The 21,221-nt window shown below is 46.2% G+C and overlaps 1 protein-coding gene across 2 annotated transcripts in view; it reads right to left on the bottom strand.

Annotated features, from left to right (window-relative positions):
- Positions 1-2,932: 2,932 nt before the first annotated feature.
- LOC110522685 (anoctamin-1-like) overlaps positions 2,933-21,221 on the bottom strand; it is a 335,378-nt gene continuing 317,089 nt past the window's right edge. For both annotated transcript variants that reach the window (XM_090230797.1, XM_090230796.1), the window contains 7 exons: positions 21,000-21,154; positions 20,756-20,908; positions 16,850-16,902; positions 16,277-16,455; positions 15,726-15,831; positions 7,121-7,628; positions 2,933-4,500 (listed from right to left, as the gene is read on the bottom strand). In XM_090230797.1, the coding sequence (XP_090086923.1) occupies positions 3,881-4,500; positions 7,121-7,628; positions 15,726-15,831; positions 16,277-16,455; positions 16,850-16,902; positions 20,756-20,908; positions 21,000-21,154 (1,774 nt within the window). In that variant the 3' untranslated portion in view covers positions 2,933-3,880. The remainder of the gene's footprint in view (positions 4,501-7,120; positions 7,629-15,725; positions 15,832-16,276; positions 16,456-16,849; positions 16,903-20,755; positions 20,909-20,999; positions 21,155-21,221) is intronic.

Raw genomic sequence — 21,221 nt, 5'->3', positions numbered from 1 at the left:
CTCGATTGGATTCAGGTCTGGACTTTGACTTGGCCATTCTAACACCTGGATATGTTTATTTTTGAACCATTCCATTGTAGATTTTACTTTATGTTTTGGATCATTGTCTTGTTGGAAGACAAATCTCCGTCCCAGTCTCAGGTCTTTTGCAGACTCCATCAGGTTTTCTTCCAGAATGGTCCTGTATTTGGCTCCATCCATCTTCCCATCAATTTTAACCATCTTCCCTGTCCCTGCTGAAGAAAAGCAGGCCCAAACCATGATGCTGCCACCACCATGTTTGACAGTGGGGATGGTGTGTTCAGCTGTGTTGCTTTTACGCCAAACATAACGTTTTGCATTGTTGCCAAAAAGTTCAATTTTGGTTTCATCTGACCAGAGCACCTTCTTCCACATGTTTGGTGTGTCTCCCAGGTGGCTTGTGGCAAACTTTAAACAACACTTTTTATGGATGTCTTTAAGAAATGGCTTTCTTCTTGCCACTCTTCCATAAAGGCCAGATTTGTGCAATATACGACTGATTGTTGTCCTATGGACAGAGTCTCCCACCTCAGCTGTAGATCTCTGCAGTTCATCCAGAGTGATCATGGGCCTCTTGGCTGCATCTCTGATCAGTCTTCTCCTTGTATGAGCTGAAAGTTTAGAGGGACGGCCAGGTCTTGGTAGATTTGCAGTGGTCTGATACTCCTTCCATTTCAATATTATCGCTTGCACAGTGCTCCTTGGGATGTTTAAAGCTTGGGAAATCTTTTTGTATCCAAATCCGGCTTTAAACTTCTTCACAACAGTATCTCGGACCTGCCTGGTGTGTTCCTTGTTCTTCATGATGCTCTCTGCGCTTTTAACGGACCTCTGAGACTATCACAGTGCAGGTGCATTTATACGGAGACTTGATTACACACAGGTGGATTGTATTTATCATCATTAGTCATTTAGGTCAACATTGGATCATTCAGAGATCCTCACTGAACTTCCGGAGAGAGTTTGCTGCACTGAAAGTAAAGGGGCTGAATAATTTTGCACGCCCAATTTTTCAGTTTTTGATTTGTTAAAAAAGTTTGAAATATCCAATAAATGTCGTTCCACTTCATGATTGTGTCCCACTTGTTGTTCATTCTTCACAAAAAAATACAGTTTTATATCTTTATGTTTGAAGCCTGAAATGTGGCAAAAGGTCGCAAAGTTCAAGGGGGCCGAATACTTTCGCAAGGCACTGTAACTATACCTGACAAGTATGAGTGGTTAAGGTTCATTTCCCATCCTTTGTGGGGTCTGGCTGTCAAGCAGCAGAAGGGCCCATATGCCAATGTAACATTACTGTTAGCTGATAATGTTTACTTTTCTAGCTACCGGTAGACCTAGTGTACTTTTTTCTCCAACCAACGTAGGCCTACTTAGCAAACTTAGCTAACATTATCCCCTTTTCAACATTGTTTTTAAGAGTGTTTAATCCCAATTGCTGCTGACAGACATGATATTGATGGACCACATCAAATTGGCTAGCTAGCTAACAACAGATCACAGAAATATGGCTAGTTAACAAGCTAATAACAGATCACAGCAATATGGCTAGTTAACAAGCCAACTTTCAGGGGATAAACTAGTTGGCTAAATCCAAATATTGTTTAATTTGCTTGACATCTATAGTGGTGATGACAGTAGTCCGACTGACAATGTAAAACTCTTTCCAAAACCCTAATCTCTGATGAAGCAGGCTAAATGACACGTTGTCTGCTTTAGCTAGCTAGCTACATACCAAATGAATCTGGCTACCTTCACATAGCTGAAAAAACATGATCAATTGATGTTTACCGATTGCTGTAAAACTCTGATGGAGCTAAATGGGGAATAATAGTTAACATTTATTTAACAATCCCTTGAAAACAGCATATTGTTGTCAATGGTTTTAGCAGAGCTGCGGATCACCTTGCCCCCCAGCAGCAAAATCAAATTATATTGTGACATTTTATCGATAACGAACTGTTGTCTCAGAATCACCAAAACCTGTTCTCCTTTATTCTCCTTTATTCTCATTTATCCTAATTTATTTTCCTTTATCCTGGTTTATTCTCCTTTATTCTCATTTTGTCACGACTTCCGCCGAATTCGGTTCCTCTCCTTGTTCGGGTGGCGTTCGGCGGTCGACGTCACTGGTCTTCTAGCCATCGCCGATCCACCTTTCATTTTCCATTTGTTTTGTCTTGTTTTCCCACACACCTGGTTTACATTCCCTCATTACGTGACGTGTATAATACCCTCTGTTCCCCCTATGTATGTGTGTGGAATTGTTTGTTGTAAAATGTGTGTGCATTATAGACTGGTTTGCGACAGGTTATTTAGTCGGTTTTTCCTCATTAAACTGCTCCGGTTATTACCCAGTTCTGCTCTCCTGCGCCTGACTTCCCTGCAGCCCGTTACGAACCTCTTACACATTTATCCTTGTTTATTGTCATTTGTTCTGGTTTATTCTCATTTATCCTGGATTTTTGCATCCTTTATTCTCATTTGTCCATTGTCCTGGGTTTTTCTCTTTTATTATCCTTTAATCTCCTTTATTATACTTGAATGTACTTTATTCTCATTTATCCTGGTTTAATCTCCTTTAATGTACTTTATTCTCCTTTATCCTGGTTTATACTCCTCTATTCTTCTTTGTTCTGGTTTATTCTCCTTTATCCTGGTTTGTTCTCCTTTAGTCTCCTTTATCCTGGTTTGTTCTCCTTTGTTCTCCTTTATTCTCCTTTATCCTGGTTTGTTCTCCTTTAGTCTCCTTTATCCTGGTTTGTTCTCCTTTATTCCCCCTTTATCCGGGTTTATACTCCTCTATTCTTCTTTGTTCTGGTTTATTCTCCTTTATCCTGGTTTGTTCTCCTTTATTCTCCTTTATCCTGGTTTATACTCCTCTATTCTTCTTTGTTCTGGTTTATTCTCCTTTATCCTGGTTTATACTCCTCTATTCTTCTTTGTTCTGGTTTATTCTCCTTTATCCTGGTTTGTTCTCCTTTAGTCTCCTTTATCCTGGTTTGTTCTCCTTTATTCTCCTTTATCCTGGTTTATACTCCTCTATTCTTCTTTGTTCTGGTTTATTCTCCTTTATCCTGGTTTGTTCTCCTTTAGTCTCCTTTATCCTGGTTTGTTCTCCTTTGTTATTTTTTGTTGTGGTTTATTCTCCGTTGTCCCGGTATATTTAAGCAATAATACACACGGAGGTGTGGTATATGGCCAATATACCACAGCTAAGGGCTGTTCTTTTGCAAGACGCAACGAGGAGTGCCTGAATATAGCCCTTAGCCATGGTATATTGGCCACATACCACAAACCCCTGAGTTGCCTTATTGCTATTATAAACTGGTTACCAACGTAATTAGAGCTGTAAAAATATATGTTTTGTCATACCCGTAGTATACGGTCTGATATACCATGGCTGTCAGCCAATCAGCATTCAGGGCTCGAACCACCCAGTTTATAATCTCCTTAATTCTCATTTATCCTGGTTTATTCTCCTTTATTCTAATTTATTTTGGTTTATTATACTTTATTCCCCATTATTCTTGTTTATTCTCCTTCATTCTATTTTAGTCTCTTTTATTTTTCTTTATTATCCTTTAATACATTTTATTATGCTTTATTCTCCTCTACTCTCTTTTATCCTGGTTTATTCCGCTTCATTCTCCTTTATAAACCCAGTGAATCGACCTGAGCTATTAACTGATGCGTTAGAAGAAGAACAGGTTCATTTGGTTTCTACAACCAAGTCAGTGTTGCATCTGAGCTGTCATATGAGATGGGTGGATGAAGACGGAGAGATGGACGGATCAATTTCTCTGATGATGAGACTCAGCTGTCCCTCTCTAATCCTCCCCCTCTATTTCCCCTCTCCTCACACCGGGGTGTCTTGTTTTAGTTCACTGGGGGATGGGGGGATACGGTCTTCCTGCCGGGTGAAGCTGGAAGAATGGCTCGGTCTGGACGAGCTCTCCCCAGCCTCCGGACCTCGCTGGCGGGCAGGCAGAGTGGAGCAGCGCCCCTTAGCACTGGAGCCTCCTGGTTCTCTTCTGGGAGGCCCCTTCAGCATGAACAGTTCACTGTGAGACAGGGGCTTGGGAGGGGGTGACTGAGGGGTGTTTGTAGGGGAAGGTGAGGGGGCCAGAGGAGGTAGAGGTGGAAGGTGGAACTTCGTGAGACTGGTTGAGTGGCTGGGTCGGGGCCGGCTGTGCCCTGGCTCAGGCCCTCTCTGTTTGGGAGGCAGGGTGGAGCAGCGGCCCTTGGTCCTGGAGTATGCTGAATCTATGAGGGGAGGGCCTCTGGAGAACAGCCTGCTGTCTGCAGCCTTCAGGCCTGCTGGGTGGGTCTTGGCCAGGGGCGTCTCGGGGGAGGCTGTGTCCCCTACTGGGGCAGCTGGAGGGCTGTCTGGGCCTGGTGGCTCGTCCTCCTGCTCCAGTCGGGCAGCTCCAGAGACAGGCAGCTCCATGTCAGCTAGGCTCTGGGACGGCTCTGGGTCTGCAGCAAATCAAATCCAAATGTATTTAAGTTACACTGTACAACAACATAGACATATTAATACAAGTGAAGAGAAAAGTAAAGGATAGACTCTTAGCACCTTTTTTCCTATCAATAACCTAAAAGGGTTCTTTGGCTTTCCCCATAGGAGAACCCTTTGAAGAACCATTTTTGATTCCAGATAGAACCCCTTTTAATTCCATGTTGAACCTTTTCTACAGAGGGTTCTACATGGAACCCAAAGGGATTCTACCTGGAACCAAAAAGGGCTCTGAATGGAACCAAAAAGGATTATCCTATGGAGACAGGAGTAGAACCCTTTTGGAACCCTTTTTTCCTAAGAGTATAGATTTGAAACCAATGAGTGTTTTAAGAAGATGAAACTAGAAAACATGCTCATCATAGGTACCTGACAGATTCAGCAGGTAACTAGGGATTAGGGGTCAGGGTTTAGTGTTATTACCTGACAGATTCAGCAGGTAACTATGGATTAGGGGTTAGTGTTATTACCTGACAGATTCAGCAGGTAACTAGGGATTACGGGTTAGTGTTATTACCTGACAGATTCAGCAGGTAACTAGGGATTAGGGGTCAGGGGTTAGTGTTATTTCCTGACAGATTCAGCAGGTAACTAGGGATTAGTGGTCAGGGGTTAGTGTTATTTCCTGACAGATTCAGAAGGTAACTAGGGATTAGGGGTCAGGGGTTAGTGTTATTTCCTGACAGACACAGCAGGTAACTAGGGATTAGGGGTCAGGGGTTAGTGTTATTACTTGACAGATTCAGCAGGTAACTAGGGATTAGGGGTCAGGGGTTAGTGGTATTACCTGACAGACACAGCAGGTAACTAGGGATTAGGGGTCGGGGGTTAGTGTTATTACTTGACAGATTCAGCAGGTAACTAGGGATTAGGGGTCAGGGGTTAGTGTTATTTCCTGACAGATTCAGCAGGTAACTAGGGATTAGGGGTTAGTGTTATTTCCTGACAGATTCAGCAAGTAACTAGGGATTAGGGGTCAGGGGTTAGTGGTATTACCTGACAGACACAGCAGGTAACTAGGGGTTAAGGGTTAGTGGTATTACCTGACAGACACAACAGGTAACTAGGGATTAGGGGTCAGGGGTTAGTGTTATTACCTGACAGATTCAGCAGGTAACTAGGGATTAGGGGTCAGGGGTTAGTGTTATTTCCTGACAGACACAGCAGGTAACTAGGGATTAGGGGTCAGGGGTTAGTGTTATTACCTGACAGATTCAGCAGGTAACTATGGATTAGGGGTTAGGGTTTAGTGTTATTACCTGACAGATTCAGCAGGTAACTATGGATTAGGGGTTAGTGTTATTACCTGACAGATTCAGCAGGTAACTAGGGATTAGGGGTCAGGGTTTAGTGTTATTTCCTGACAGACACAGCAGGTAACTAGGGATTAGGGGTCAGGGGTTAGTGTTATTTCCTGACAGATTCAGCAGGTAACTAGGGATTAGGGGTCAGGGGTTAGTGTTATTTCCTGACAGATTCAGCAGGTAACTAGGGATTAGGGGTCAGGGGTTAGTGTTATTTCCTGACAGACACAGCAGGTAACTAGGGATTAGGGGTCAGGGGTTAGTGTTATTACTTGACAGACACAGCAGGTAACTAGGGATTAGGGGTCGGGGGTTAGTGTTATTACTTGACTGATTCAGCAGGTAACTAGGGATTAGGGGTCAGGGGTTAGTGTTATTTCCTGACAGATTCAGCAGGTAACTAGGGATTGGGGGTCAGGGGTTAGTGGTATTACCTGACAGACACAGCAGGTAACTAGGGGTTAAGGGTTAGTGGTATTACCTGACAGACACAACAGGTAACTAGGGATTAGGGGTCAGGGGTTAGTGTTATTACCTGACAGATTCAGCAGGTAACTATGGATTAGGGGTTAGTGTTATTACCTGACAGATTCAGCAGGTAACTAGGGATTAGGGGTCAGGGGTTAGTGTTATTTCCTGACAGATTCAGCAGGTAACTAGGGATTAGGGGTCAGGGGTTAGTGTTATTTCCTGACAGATTCAGCAGGTAACTAGGGATTAGGGGTCAGGGGTTAGTGTTATTTCCTGACAGACACAGCAGGTAACTAGGGATTAGGGGTCAGGGGTTAGTGTTATTACTTGACAGATTCAGCAGGTAACTAGGGATTAGGGGTCAGGGGTTAGTGTTATTACCTGACAGACACAGCAGGTAACTAGGGATTAGGGGTCGGGGGTTAGTGTTATTACTTGACAGATTCAGCAGGTAACTAGGGATTAGGGGTCAGGGGTTAGTGGTATTTCCTGACAGATTCAGCAGGTAACTAGGGATTAGGGGTCAGGGGTTAGTGGTATTACCTGACAGACACAGCAGGTAACTAGGGGTTAAGGGTTAGTGGTATTACCTGACAGACACAACAGGTAACTAGGGATTAGGGGTCAGGGGTTAGTGTTATTACCTGACAGATTCAGCAGGTAACTAGGGGTTAAGGGTCAGGGTTTAGTGTTATTACCTCACAGATTCAGCAGGTAACTAGGGATTAGGGTCAGGGGTTAGTGTTATTACCTGACAGATTCAGCAGGTAACTAGGGGTTAAGGGTCAGGGTTTAGTGTTATTACCTGGCAGATACAGCTGGTCCATAACAGAGTCCAGATCCACAACGGAGACTTCCTCCTGGTCTGGCCCTTCTCCTTCTCTGTCTCCTTCTGCTCCTTCTCTCCCGTCTTCTCCTCCTTCTCCCACTCCTTCGCTCTGCTCTTCTGACTCTTCTTCTTTCCCCTCTTCTCCTCTCCCATCTTTTCCCCCTCCTTCTTCTCCTCCTTCTGCTGGGTCAGTGCTATCTGGGCTCTCCAGGGTTTGTCCTGATCTGTCCATATTCTCCTCCTCCGCCCCCTCTTCTCCCACTGACCCCTCCACCACTATGTCAATGTGTGAGTGTATGTTATGTGTTTGTGCAGGTTGTCGTGTGGGGGAGCGGTGTGGAAGTCTGGAGCGTAGGGCCTCCTGTTCATCCTGAACAAGGAACTCCATCAGCAACATGTTCTCTTTCCTGACCTGTTCTCTAAGAGAACGAGGAACATCAGGGATCAACCAGGCCACCAGCATGCTCAGGAACATCGCCAGGTTCTACAACAGAAAGGGTCTACATTAGATCCATTACCATAGGTTCTTCATAAAATACAACAGAAAGGTTCTACATGAAATACAACAGAAAGGTTCTACATGAAATACAACAGAAATGTTCTACATGAAATACAGCAGAAAGGTTCTACATGAAATACAACAGAAAGGTTCTACATGAAATACAACAGAAAGGTTCTACATTAGATCCAACAGAAAGGTTCTACATTAGATCCATCAAAAAGGTTCTACATTAGATACAACAGAAAGGTAGATACAACAGAAAGGTTGTTTCTTTGTGTTCTGGAACGCAGCCCTGTTTCTTTGTGTTCTGGAACGTAGACCTGTTTCCTTGTGTTCTGGAACGTAGTCCTGTTTCTTTGTGTTCTGGAACGTAGCCCTGTTTCTTTGTGTTCTGGAACTTAGTCCTGTTTCTTTGTGTTCTGGAACGTAGCCCTGTTTCTTTGTGTTCTGGAACGTAGCCCGGTTTCTTTGTGTTCTGGAACGTAGCCCTGGTTCTTTGTGTTCTGGAACGTAGCCCTGTTTCTTTGTGTTCTGGAACGTAGCCCTGTTTCTTTGTGTTCTGGAACGTAGCCCTGTTTCTTTGTGTTCTGGAACGTAGCCCTGTTTCTTTGTGTTCTGGAACGTAGCCCTGTTTCTTTGTGTTCTGGAACGTAGCCCTGTTTCTATGTGTTCTTGAAGGTAGCCCTGTCTTTCATTTTTGTTCATTGATTTCACCTGTGTTTGTTTCTCACCTGGTCTCATCAGCTCCTTATTTAGTTCAGGCATTGTTTGTTTGACCATTGCCTGCCTGTGTTTGACCATTGCCTGCCAGTGTTTGACCATTTCCTGCCTGTGGTTGACCATTGCCTGCCTGTGGTTGACCATTGCCTACCTGTGGTTGACCATTGCCTGCCTTCTGCAAAGGCTTAAAAATCTGCCGTGTTCTGCTCACATTTTTCTCCCCGAGTAGTGAATCTACACCCTTTTCTCCCCGAGTAGTGAATCTACACCCTGTTCTCCCCGAGTAATGAATCTACACCCTGTTTTCCCCGAGTAGTGAATCTACACCTTGTTCTCCCCGAGTAGTGAATCTACACCATGTTCTCCCCGAGTAATGAATCTACACCTTGTTCTCCCCGAGTAGTGAATCTACACCTTGTTCTCCCCGAGTAGTGAATCTACACCCTGTTCTCCCATAGTAGTGAATCTACACCCTGTTCTCCCGATTAATGAATCTACACCCTGTTCTCCCCGACTAGTGAATCTACACCCTGTTCTCCCCGAGTAGTGAATCTACACCCTGTTCTCCCCGAGTAATGAATCTACACCCTGTTCTCCCCGAGTAGTGAATCTACACCCTGTTCTCCCCGAGTAGTGAATCTACACCCTGTTCTCACCGAGTAGTAAATCTATACCCTGTTCTCCCCGAGTAGTGAATCTACACCCTGTTCTCCCCGAGTAATGAATCTACACCCTGTTCTCCCCGAGTAATGAATCTACACCATGTTCTCCCCGAGTAATGAATCTACACCCTGTTCTCCCCGAGTAGTGAATCTACACCCTGTTCTCCCCGAGTAGTGAATCTACACTCTGTTCTCCCCGGGTAGAGAATCTACACCCTGTTCTCCCCGAGTAGTGAATCTACACCCTGTTCTCCCCGAGTAATGAATCTACACCCTGTTCTCCCCGAGTAATGAATCTACACCCTGTTCTCCCCGAGTAATGAATCTACACCCTGTTCTCCCCGAGTAATGAATCTACACCCTGTTCTCCCCGAGTAATGAATCTACACCCTGTTCTCCCCGAGTAGTGAATCTACACCCTGTTCTCCCCGAGTAGTGAATCTACACCCTGTTCTCCCCGAGTAGTGAATTTACACCCTGTTCTCCCCGAGTAATGAATCTACACCTTGTTTTCCCCGAGTAATGAATCTACACCCCTGTTCTCCCCTTTGACTTCCGGCGCCGACAGAGATGGCCGCCTCGCTTCGCGTTCCTAGGAAACTATGCAGTTTTTTGTTTTTTTACGTGTTATTTCTTACATTAGTACCCCAGGTCATCTTAGGTTTCATTACATACAGTCGAGAAGAACTACTGAATATAAGATCAGCATCAACTCACCATCAGTACTACCAAGAATATGTTTTTCGCGACGCGGATCCTGTGTTCTGCCTTACAAACAGGACAACGGAGTGGATTCCATGCAGCGACCCAAAAAAAAAACAACTCCGAAAAAGAGGGAAACGAGGCGGTCTTCTGGTCAGACTCCGGAGACGGGCACACCGTGCACCACTCCCTAGCATTCTTCTTGCCAATGTCCAGTCTCTTGACAACAAGGTTGATGAAATCCGAGCAAGGGTAGCATTCCAGAGGGACATCAGAGACTGTAACGTTCTTTGCTTCACGGAAACGTGGCTCACTGGAGAGACTCTATCCGAAGCGGTGCAGCCAGCGGGTTTCTCCACGCATCGCGCAGACAGAAACAAACATCTTTCTGGTAAGTAGAGGGGCGGGGGCGTATGCCTTATGACTAACGTGACATGGTGTGATGAAAGAAACATACAGGAACTCAAATCCTTCTGTTCACCTGATTTAGAATTCCTCACAATCAAATGTAGACCGCATTATCTACCAAGAGAATTCTCTTCGATTATAATCACAGCCGTATATATCCCCCCCCCAAGCAGACACATCGATGGCTCTGAACGAACTTTATTTAACTCTTTGCAAACTGGAAACCATTCATCCGGAGGCTGCATTCATTGTAGCTGGGTATTTTAACAAGGTTAATCTGAAAACAAGACTCCCTAAATTTTATCAGCATATCGATTGCGCAACCAGGGGTGGAAAGACCTTGGATCATTGTTACTCTAACTTCCGCGACGCATATAAGGCCCTGCCCCGCCCCCCTTTCGGAAAAGCTGACCACGACTCCATTTTGTTGATCCCTGCCTACAGACAGAAACTAAAACAAGAGGCTCCCACGCTGAGGTCTGTCCAACGCTGGTCCGACCAAGCTGACTCCACACTCCAAGACTGCTTCCACCACGTGGACTGGGACATGTTTCGTATTGCGTCAGACAACAACATTGACGAATACGCTGATTCGGTGTGTGAGTTCATTAGAACGTGCGTTGAAGATGTCGTTCCCATAGCAACGATTAAAACATTCCCTAACCAGAAACCGTGGATTGATGGCAGCATTCGCGTGAAACTGAAAGCGCGAACCACTGCTTTTAATCAGGGCAAGGTGTCTGGTAACATGACCGAATACAAACAGTGCAGCTATTCCCTCCGCAAGGCTATCAAACAAGCTAAGCGTCAGTACAGAGACAAAGTAGAATCTCAATTCAACGGCTCAGACACAAGAGGCATGTGGCAGGGTCTACAGTCAATCACGGACTACAGGAAGAAATCCAGCCCAGTCACGGACCAGGATGTCCTGCTCCCAGGCAGACTAAATAACTTTTTTGCCCGCTTTGAGGACAATACAGTGCCACTGACACGGCCTGCTACGAAAACATGCGGTCTCTCCTTCACTGCAGCCGAGGTGAGTAAGACATTTAAACGTGTTAACCCTCGCAAGGCTGCAGGCCCAGACGGCATCCCCAGCCGCGCCCTCAGAGCATGCGCAGACCAGCTGGCCGGTGTGTTTACGGACATATTCAATCAATCCCTATACCAGTCTGCTGTTCCCACATGCTTCAAGAGGGCCACCATTGTTCCTGTTCCCAAGAAAGCTAAGGTAACTGAGCTAAACGACTACCGCCCCGTAGCACTCACTTCCGTCATCATGAAGTGCTTTGAGAGACTAGTCAAGGACCATATCACCTCCACCCTACCTGACACCCTAGACCCACTCCAATTTGCTTACCGCCCAAATAGGTCCACAGACAATGCAATCTCAACCACACTGCACACCGCCCTAACCCATCTGGACAAGAGGAATACCTATGTGAGAATGCTGTTCATTGACTACAGCTCGGCATTCAACACCATAGTACCCTCCAAGCTCGTCATCAAGCTCGAGACCCTGGGTCTCGACCACGCCCTGTGCAACTGGGTACTGGACTTCCTGACGGGCCGCCCCCAGGTGGTGAGGGTAGGCAACAACATCTCCTCCCCGCTGATCCTCAACACTGGGGCCCCACAAGGGTGCGTTCTGAGCCCTCTCCTGTACTCCCTGTTCACCCACGACTGCGTGGCCACGCACGCCTCCAACTCAATCATCAAGTTTGCGGACGACACAACAGTGGTAGGCTTGATTACCAACAACGACGAGACGGCCTACAGGGAGGAGGTGAGGGCCCTCGGAGTGTGGTGTCAGGAAAATAACCTCACACTCAACGTCAACAAAACTAAGGAGATGATTGTGGACTTCAGGAAACAGCAGAGGGAACACCCCCCTATCCACATCGATGGAACAGTAGTGGAGAGGGTAGCAAGTTTTAAGTTCCTCGGCATACACATCACAGACAAACTGAATTGGTCCACTCACACAGACAGCATTGTGAAGAAGGCGCAGCAGCGCCTCTTCAACCTCAGGAGGCTGAAGAAATTCGGCTTGTCACCAAAAGCACTCACAAACTTCTACAGATGCACAATCGAGAGCATCCTGGCGGGCTGTATCACCGCCTGGTACGGCAACTGCTCCGCCCTCAACCGTAAGGCTCTCCAGAGGGTGGTGAGGTCTGCACAACGCATCACCGGGGGCAAACTACCTGCCCTCCAGGACACCTACACCACCCGATGTCACAGGAAGGCCATAAAGATCATCAAGGACATCAACCACCCGAGCCACTGCCTGTTCACCCCGCTATCATCCAGAAGGCGAGGTCGGTACAGGTGCATCAAAGCTGGGACCGAGAGACTGAAAAACAGCTTCTATCTCAAGGCCATCAGACTGTTAAACAGCCACCACTAACATTGAGTGGCTGCTGCCAACACACTGACACTGACTCAACTCCAGCCACTTTAATAATGGGAATTGATGGGAAATGATGTAAATGTATCACTAGCCACTTTAAACAATGCTACCTTATATAATGTTACTTACCTTACATTATTCATCTCATATGCATATGTATATACTGTACTCTATATCATTGACTGTATCCTTATGTAATACATGTATCACTAGCCACTTTAACTATGCCACTTTGTTTACATACTCATCTCATATGTATATACTGTACTCGATACCATCTACTGTATCTTGGCTATGCTGCTCTGTACCATCACTCATTCATATATCCTTATGTACATATTCTTTATCCCCTTACACTGTGTACAAGACAGTAGTTTTGGAATTGTTAGTTAGATTACTTGTTGGTTATTACTGCATTGTCGGAACTAGAAGCACAAGCATTTCGCTACACTCGCATTAACATCTGCTAACCATGTGTATGTGACAAATAAAATTTGATTTGATTTGATTTGATTTAATGAATCTACACCCTGTTCTCCCCGAGTAATGAATCTACACCCTGTTCTCCCCGAGTAGTGAATCTACACCCTGTTCTCCCCGAGTAGTGAATCTACACCCTGTTCTCCCCGGGTAGAGAATCTACACCCTGTTCTCCCCGAGTAGTGAATCTACACCATGTTCTCCCCGAGTAGTGAATCTACACCCTGTTCTCCCCGAGTAGTGAATCTACACCCTGTTCTCCCCGAGTAGTGAATCTACACCATGTTCTCCCCGAGTAGTGAATCTACACCCTGTTCTCCCCGAGTAGTGAATCTACACCCTGTTCTCCCCGAGTAGTGAATCTACACCATGTTCTCCCCGAGTAGTGAATCTACACCCTGTTCTCCCCGAGTAGTGAATCTACACCTTGTTCTCCCCGAGTAGTGAATCTACACCTTGTTCTCCCCGAGTAGTGAATCTACACCCTGTTCTCCCCGAGTAGTGAATCTACACCTTGTTCTCCCCGAGTAGTGAATCTACACCTTGTTCTCCCCGAGTAGTGAATCTACACCTTGTTCTCCCCGATTAGTGAATCTACACCCTGTCCTCCCCGAGTAGTGAATCTACACCTTGTTCTCCCCGAGTAGTGAATCTACACCTTGTTCTCCCCGAGTAGTGAATCTACACCTTTTTCTCCCCGAGTAGTGAATCTACACCTTGTTCTCCCCGAGTAGTGAATCTACACCTTGTTCTCCCCGAGTAGTGAATCTACACCTTGTTCTCCCCGAGTAGTGAATCTACACCTTGTTCTCCCCGAGTAGTGAATCTACACCATGTTCTCCCCGAGTAGTGAATCTACACCATGTTCTCCCCGAGTAGTGAATCTACACCATGTTCTCCCCGAGTAGTGAATCTACACCATGTTCTCCCCGAGTAGTGAATCTACACCTTGTTCTCCCCGAGTAGTGAATCTACACCTTGTTCTCCCCGAGTAATGAATCTACATCCTGTTCTCCCCGAGTAGTGAATCTACACCTTGTTCTCCCCGAGTAGTGAATCTACACCTTGTTCTCCCCGAGTAATGAATCTACATCCTGTTCTCCCCGAGTAGTGAATCTACACCTTGTTCTCCCCGAGTAGTGAATCTACACCCTGTTCTCCCCGAGTAGTGAATCTACACCTTGTTCTCCCCGAGTAATGAATCTACACCCTGTTCTCCCCGAGTAATGAATCTACACCCTGTTCTCCCCGAGTAGTGAATCTACACCCTGTTCTCCCCGAGTAGTGAATCTACACCATGTTCTCCCCGAGTAGTGAATCTACACCATGTTCTCCCCGAGTAGTGAATCTACACCTTGTTCTCCCCGAGTAGTGAATCTACACCATGTTCTCCCCGAGTAGTGAATCTACACCCTGTTCTCCCCGAGTAGTGAATCTACACCCTGTTCTCCCCGAGTAGTGAATCTACACCATGTTCTCCCCGAGTAGTGAATCTACACCCTGTTCTCCCCGAGTAGTGAATCTACACCCTGTTCTCCCCGAGTAGTGAATCTACACCCTGTTCTCCCCGAGTAGTGAATCTACACCCTGTTCTCCCCGAGTAGTGAATCTACACCCTGTTCTCCCCGAGTAGTGAATCTACACCCTGTTCTCCCCGAGTAGTGAATCTACACCCTGTTCTCCCCGAGTAGTGAATCTACACCCTGTTCTCCCCGAGTAGTGAATCTACACCCTGTTCTCCCCGAGTAGTGAATCTACACCCTGTTCTCCCCGAGTAGTGAATCTACACCTTGTTCTCCCCGAGTAGTGAATCTACACCCTGTTCTCCCCGAGTAGTGAATCTACACCTTGTTCTCCCCGAGTAGTGAATCTACACCCTGTTCTCCCCGAGTAGTGAATCTACACCATGTTCTCCCCGAGTAGTGAATCTACACCTTGTTCTCCCCGAGTAGTGAATCTACACCCTGTTCTCCCCGAGTAGTGAATCTACACCATGTTCTCCCCGAGTAGTGAATCTACACCCTGTTCTCCCCGAGTAGTGAATCTACACCATGTTCTCCCCGAGTAGTGAATCTACACCATGTTCTCCCCGAGTAGTGAATCTACACCCTGTTCTCCCCGAGTAATGAATCTACACCCTGTTCTCCCCGAGTAGTGAATCTACACCCTGTTCTCCCCGAGTAGTGAATCTACACCATGTTCTCCCCGAGTAGTGAATCTACACCTTGTTCTCCCCGAGTAGTGAATCTACACCATGTTCTCCCCGAGTAGTGAATCTACACCCTGTTCTCCCCGAGTAGTGAATCTACACCCTGTTCTCCCCGAGTAGTGAATCTACACCATGTTCTCCCCGAGTAGTGAATCTACACCCTGTTCTCCCCGAGTAATGAATCTACACCCTGTTCTCCCCGAGTAGTGAATCTACACCCTGTTCTCCCCGAGTAGTGAATCTACACCCTGTTCTCCCCGAGTATTCATTACAAAAGGTTTTACATTATGATACAACAGGTTATTTAACAGAAAGGTTCTACATCATCACCACTTTCAGGTTACAGGCTTTGGATTGATGATTAAGTCAGGGATTGGGCTCAGAAGACAGGGCTGGATTGATACTGAGGTCAGGGGTTAGGGTCAGGGGTTAGGGTCAAGGGTTAGGGTCAAGGGTTAGGGTCAGGGGTTAGCAGTGGTCTGTACCTGAAAGAAGATGACAAAGGCCAATCGAGCTGCCAGGACAGACCAGTACTGTTTAGAGAAGGAGTAGGGCTGAGCTCCCCAAGGTGGATCCCTGTAGTCTTTATATCTGAGAGACAAAGGTCAGGGCTAGAGGTTAGAAGCAGTAGGGATGAGCTCCCCAAGGTGGATCCCTGTAGTCTTTATATCTGAGAGACAAAGGTCAGGGTTAGAGGTTAGAAGCAGTAGGGCTGAGCTCCCCAAGGTGGATCCCTGTAGTCTTTACATCTGAGAGACAGAGACATTACAGTTCAGGGTTAGAGAACAGCATTAGAGGTCAGGGTTAGAGAACAGCATTAGAGGTCAGGGTTAGAGAACAGCATTAGAGGTCAGGGTTAGAGAACAGCAATAGAGGTCAGGGTTAGAGGACAGCATTAGAGGTCAGGGAACAGCATTAGAGGTCAGGGTTAGAGAACAGCATTAGAGGTCAGGGTTAGAGAACAGCATTAGAGGTCAGGGTTAGAGAACAGCATTAGAGGTCAGGATTAGAGAACAGCATTAGAGGTTATAGTTACCTGCATATGGTGACTCCAGTAAATAGTGTAGAGGAGGGGGAGGAATCAGCCTCAAAGTTGGACACGTTAAAGTAGGACAGGGAGTGTTCTGTGAATCCGTGCATGCTGCCAGTCTGACTGTACATGTACTGGTACACCGTCCGAGGAATGAAGTCAGAGGTGAACGAGATCACAAAGGCCTGAAGAAGAGAGCAACAAACAGACTGACAAGCTGAATACCAGGTCTCTCTCTCTCTCTCTAAAATTATTTATTGGCATGAGAAATATATGGTGGAACAAATTCAACAGACAATAAACAAGGGAAACATCAGTAAACATTACAATCACAAAGGTTTTAATAAGAAATAGACATTTACAATCTCTCCGTCACACACACACACACACACACACACACACACACACACACACACACACACACACACACACACACACACACAAAGTGAAGGATATCGCATCAAAATAATGAATTATCTACAAAAAACACACACACACACACGTGCACACACACGCGCACACACGTGCACACACACACACACACACACACACACACGCAGACACACACACGAGACTTACATTTGTAATGACAGAAAACTTGCTGATACCAATGAGAATGTTGAACCAAATACCTGGAGAGATGAGAGGGAGAGGAGGAGAGGAGGAGAGAAGGAGAGAAGGAGAGGAGGAGAGAAGGAGAGGAGGAGAGGGAGGATAGAAGGAGAGGAGGAGAGGAGGAGGGGAGGAGAGGAGGAGAGTGACAGAGACCGAAGGAGAGGAGGAATGTGACAGAGACCGAAGGAGAGGAGGAGAGTGACAGACACCAAAGGAGAGGAGGAATGTGACAGAGACCAAAGGAGAGGAGGAATGTGACAGAGACCAAAGGAGAGGAGGAATGTGACAGAGACCGAAGGAGAGGAGAAATGTGACAGAGAAAGTGGAGGAGGAGAAATGTGACAGAGACCGAAGGAGAGGAGGAATGTGACAGAGAAAGAGAGAGAAGGAATGTGACAGAGAAAGAGAAGGAATGTGACAGAGACCGAAGGAGAGGAAGAATGTGACAGAGAAGGAGAGGAGGAATGTGACAGAGAAAGAGAAGGAATGTGACAGAGAAAGAGGAGGAATGTGACAGAGAAGGAGAGAGAAGGAATGTGACAGAGAAGGAGAGGAGGAATGTGATAGAGAGGGAGAGGAGGAATGTGACAGAGAGGGAGAGGAGGAATGTGACAGAAGGAGAGGAAGAATGTGACAGAGAAGGAGAGGAGGAATGTGACAGAGAAGGAGAGGAGGAATGAATGTGACAGAGAAGGAGAGGAAGCATGTGACAGAGAAGGAGAGGAGGAATGTGACAGAGAAGGAGAGGAGGAATGTGACAGAGAAGGAGAGGAAGAATGTGACAGAGAAGGAGAGGAGGAATGTGACAGAGAAGGAGAGGAGGAATGTGACAGAGAAGGAGAGGAGGAATGTGACAGAGAAGGAGAGGAGGAATGTGACAGAGAAGGAGAGGAAGAATGTGACAGAGAAGGAGAGGAAGAATGTGACAGAGAAGGAGAGGAGGAATGTGACAGAGAAGGAGAGGAAGAATGTAACAGAGAAGGAGAGGAGGAATGTGACAGAGAAGGAGAGGAGGAATGTGACAGAGAAGGAGAGGAGGAATGTGACAGAGAAGGAGAGGAAGAATTTGACAGAAAAAGAGAATGAGAGGGGGAATGTGACAGAGACCGAAGGAGAGGAGGAATGTGACAGAGAGGGAGAGGAGGAATGTGACAGAGAAGGAGAGGAAGAATGTGACAGAGAATGAGAGGGGGAATATGACAGAGAGGGAGAGGAGGAATGAATGTGACAGAGAAGGAGAGGAGGAATGTGACAGAGACCGAAGGAGAGGAAGAATGTGACAGAGAGGGAGAGGAGGAATGTGACAGAGAAGGAGAGGAAGAATGTGACAGAGAATGAGAGGGGGAATATGACAGAGAGGGAGAGGAGGAATGAATGTGACAGAGAAGGAGAGGAAGAATGTGACAGAGAAGGAGAGGAAGAATGTGACAGAGAAGGAGAGGAGGAATGTGACAGAGAAGGAGAGGAAGAATGTGACAGAGAAGGAGAGGATGAATGTGACAGAGAAGGAGTGGAAGAATGTGACAGAGAAGGAGAGGAGGAATGTGACAGAGAAGGAGAGGAGGAATGAATGTGACAGAGAAGGAAAGGAAGAATGTGACAGAGAAGGAGAGGATGAATGTGACAGAGAAGGAGAGGAAGAATGTGACAGAGAAGGAGAGGATGAATGTGACAGAGAAGGAGTGGAAGAATGTGACAGAGAAGGAGAGGAGGAATGTGACAGAGAAGGAGAGGAGGAATGAATGTGACAGAGAAGGAGAGGAAGAATGTGACAGAGAAGGAGAGGAAGAATGTGACAGAGAAGGAGAGGAGGAATGTGACAGAGACCGAAGGAGAGGGGGAATATGACAGAGACAGAAGGAGAGGGGGAATATGACAGAGACCGAAGGAGAGGAGGAATGTGACAGAGACCAAAGGAGAGGAGAAATGTGACAGAGAAAGAGGAGGAGGAGAAATGTGACAGAGACCGAAGGAGAGGAGGAATGTGACAGAGAAGGAGAGGAAGAATGTGACAGAGAAGGAGAGGATGAATGTGACAGAGAAGGAGTGGAAGAATGTGACAGAGAAGGAGAGGAGGAATGTGACAGAGAAGGAGAGGAGGAATGAATGTGACAGAGAAGGAGAGGAAGAATGTGACAGAGAAGGAGAGGAAGAATTTGACAGAAAAAGAGAATGAGAGGGGGAATGTGACAGAGACCGAAGGAGAGGAGGAATGTGACAGAGACCGAAGGAGAGGAAGAATGTGACAGAGAAGGAGAGGAGGAATGTGACAGAGAAGGAGAGGAAGAATGTGACAGAGAATGAGAGGGGGAATGTGACAGAGACCGAAGGAGAGGAGGAATGTGACAGAGACCAAAGGAGAGGAGAAATGTGACAGAGAAAGAGGAGGAGGAGGAATGTGACAGAGAAAGAGAGAGAAGGAATGTGACAGAGAAAGAGAAGGAATGTGACAGAGAAATAGAAGGAATGTGAGAGAAATAGAAGGAATGTGACAGAGAAAGAAAGAGAATGAATGTGACAGAGAAAGAGAGAGAAGGAATGTGATAGAGACCGAAGGAGAGGAGGAATGTGACAGAGAAATAGAAGGAATGTGACAGAGAAAGAGAGAGAAGGAATGTGACAGAGAAAGAGAAGGAATGTGACAGAGAAAGAGAGAGAAGGAATGTGATAGAGACCGAAGGAGAGGAGGAATGTGACAGAGAAAGAGAAGGAATGTGACAGAGAAAGAGAGAGAAGGAATGTGACAGAGAAAGAGAAGGAATGTGACAGAGAAAGAGAAGGAATGTGACAGAGAAAGAGAAGGAATGTGACAGAGAAAGAGAGAGAAGGAATGTGACAGAGAAAGAGAAGGAATGTGACAGAGAAAGAGAGAGAAGGAATGTGACAGAGAAAGGGAAGGAATTTGACAGAGAAAGAGAGAGAAGGAATGTGACAGAGAAAGAGAAGGAATGTGACAGAGAAAGAGAGAGAAGGAATGTGACAGAGAAAGAGAAGGAATGTGATAGAGAAAGAGAGAGAAGGAATGTGACAGAGAAAGAGAAGGAATGTGACAGAGAAAGAGAGAGAAGGAATGTGACAGAGAAAGAGAAGGAATGTGACAGAGAAAGAGAGAGAAGGAATGTGACAGAGAAAGAGAAGGAATTTGACAGAGAAAGAGAGAGAAGGAATGTGACAGAGAAAGAGAGGAATGTGACAGAGAAAGAGAAGGAATGTGACAGAGAAAGAGAGAGAAGGAATGTGACAGAGAAAGAGAGAGAAGGAATGTGACAGAGAAAGAGAGAGAAGGAATGTGATAGAGAAAGAGAGAGAAGGAATGTGACAGAGAAGGAGAGGAGGAATTTGACAGAGAAGGAGAGGAGGAATTTGACAGAGAAGGAGAGGAGGAATGTGACAGAGAGGGAGAGGAGGAATGTGACAGAGAGGGAGAGGGGGAATGTGACAGAGAAGGAGAGGAAGAATGTGACAGAGAAGGAGAGGAAGAATTTGACAGAAAAAGAGAATGAGAGGGGGAATGTGACAGAGACAGAAAGAGAGGGGTAATGTGACAGAGAAAGAGAGGAGAGGGGTAATGTGACAGAGAAAGAGAGAAGGAATGTGACAGAGAAGGAGAGGAGGAATGTGACAGAGAAGGAGAGGAGGAATGTGACAGAGAAATAGAATAAGAAGAGGAATGTGAAGGAGAGAGAAGGAGAGGAGGAATGTGACAGAAAAGGAGAGGGGGAATGTGACAGAGAAGGAGAGGAGGAATGTGAGATTGTGTTACAGTTCGAAGTTGTTTGATTGTGGTTCATGTATGGTTACGTCATGATTGTCTTGCAGTTGACTGTGAGGTGGCTGAGGTGGCTGAGGTGGCTGTGTTGTGGTCAGTACCTATGTCTTTGCAGCGCACAGCATCTGGGCGACGGATCTCTGTGGTGAACTTGGCAGCGTCGAGGCGGATCTCAATCACGTTGTTGAGCAGAGCAAAGAGAGGAGCCAGAGGGAACGATGCCACGAAGATGGTGACAAACCCATACTGGATTACTGCACACACACATACACACTGTTTGTTAATTGTTCACTTTCCATGTACACTTTGGTTGCGGGTGCGTGTGTGTGCGCGTGCTTGACTCACTCATCTCCATGTATTCCGGGCTAAGCCCCTCATAGGGATCAAGAGAGAAGTCTTTGTCCCACTGTTGCTTTGGCCTCTTCGTCTCCTCCTCATCCTCATCTTCCTCTCCTCCTTTATCCTTCTCCTTGTATGTTCTGTACATTTTTTTTAGCTTACTGCAGAGAGAGAAAGTGATAGAGACAGAGAGAGAATTAAAGTAGTTATACAGTGCAGTAGACATTA

Source organism: Oncorhynchus mykiss, chromosome 4 (genome assembly GCF_057628025.1).
Source record: "Oncorhynchus mykiss isolate SJ-2025 chromosome 4, ASM5762802v1, whole genome shotgun sequence".
Classification (NCBI taxonomy): Eukaryota; Metazoa; Chordata; class Actinopteri; order Salmoniformes; family Salmonidae; genus Oncorhynchus; species Oncorhynchus mykiss.
This window is presented reverse-complemented; position numbering and strand designations above follow the sequence as displayed.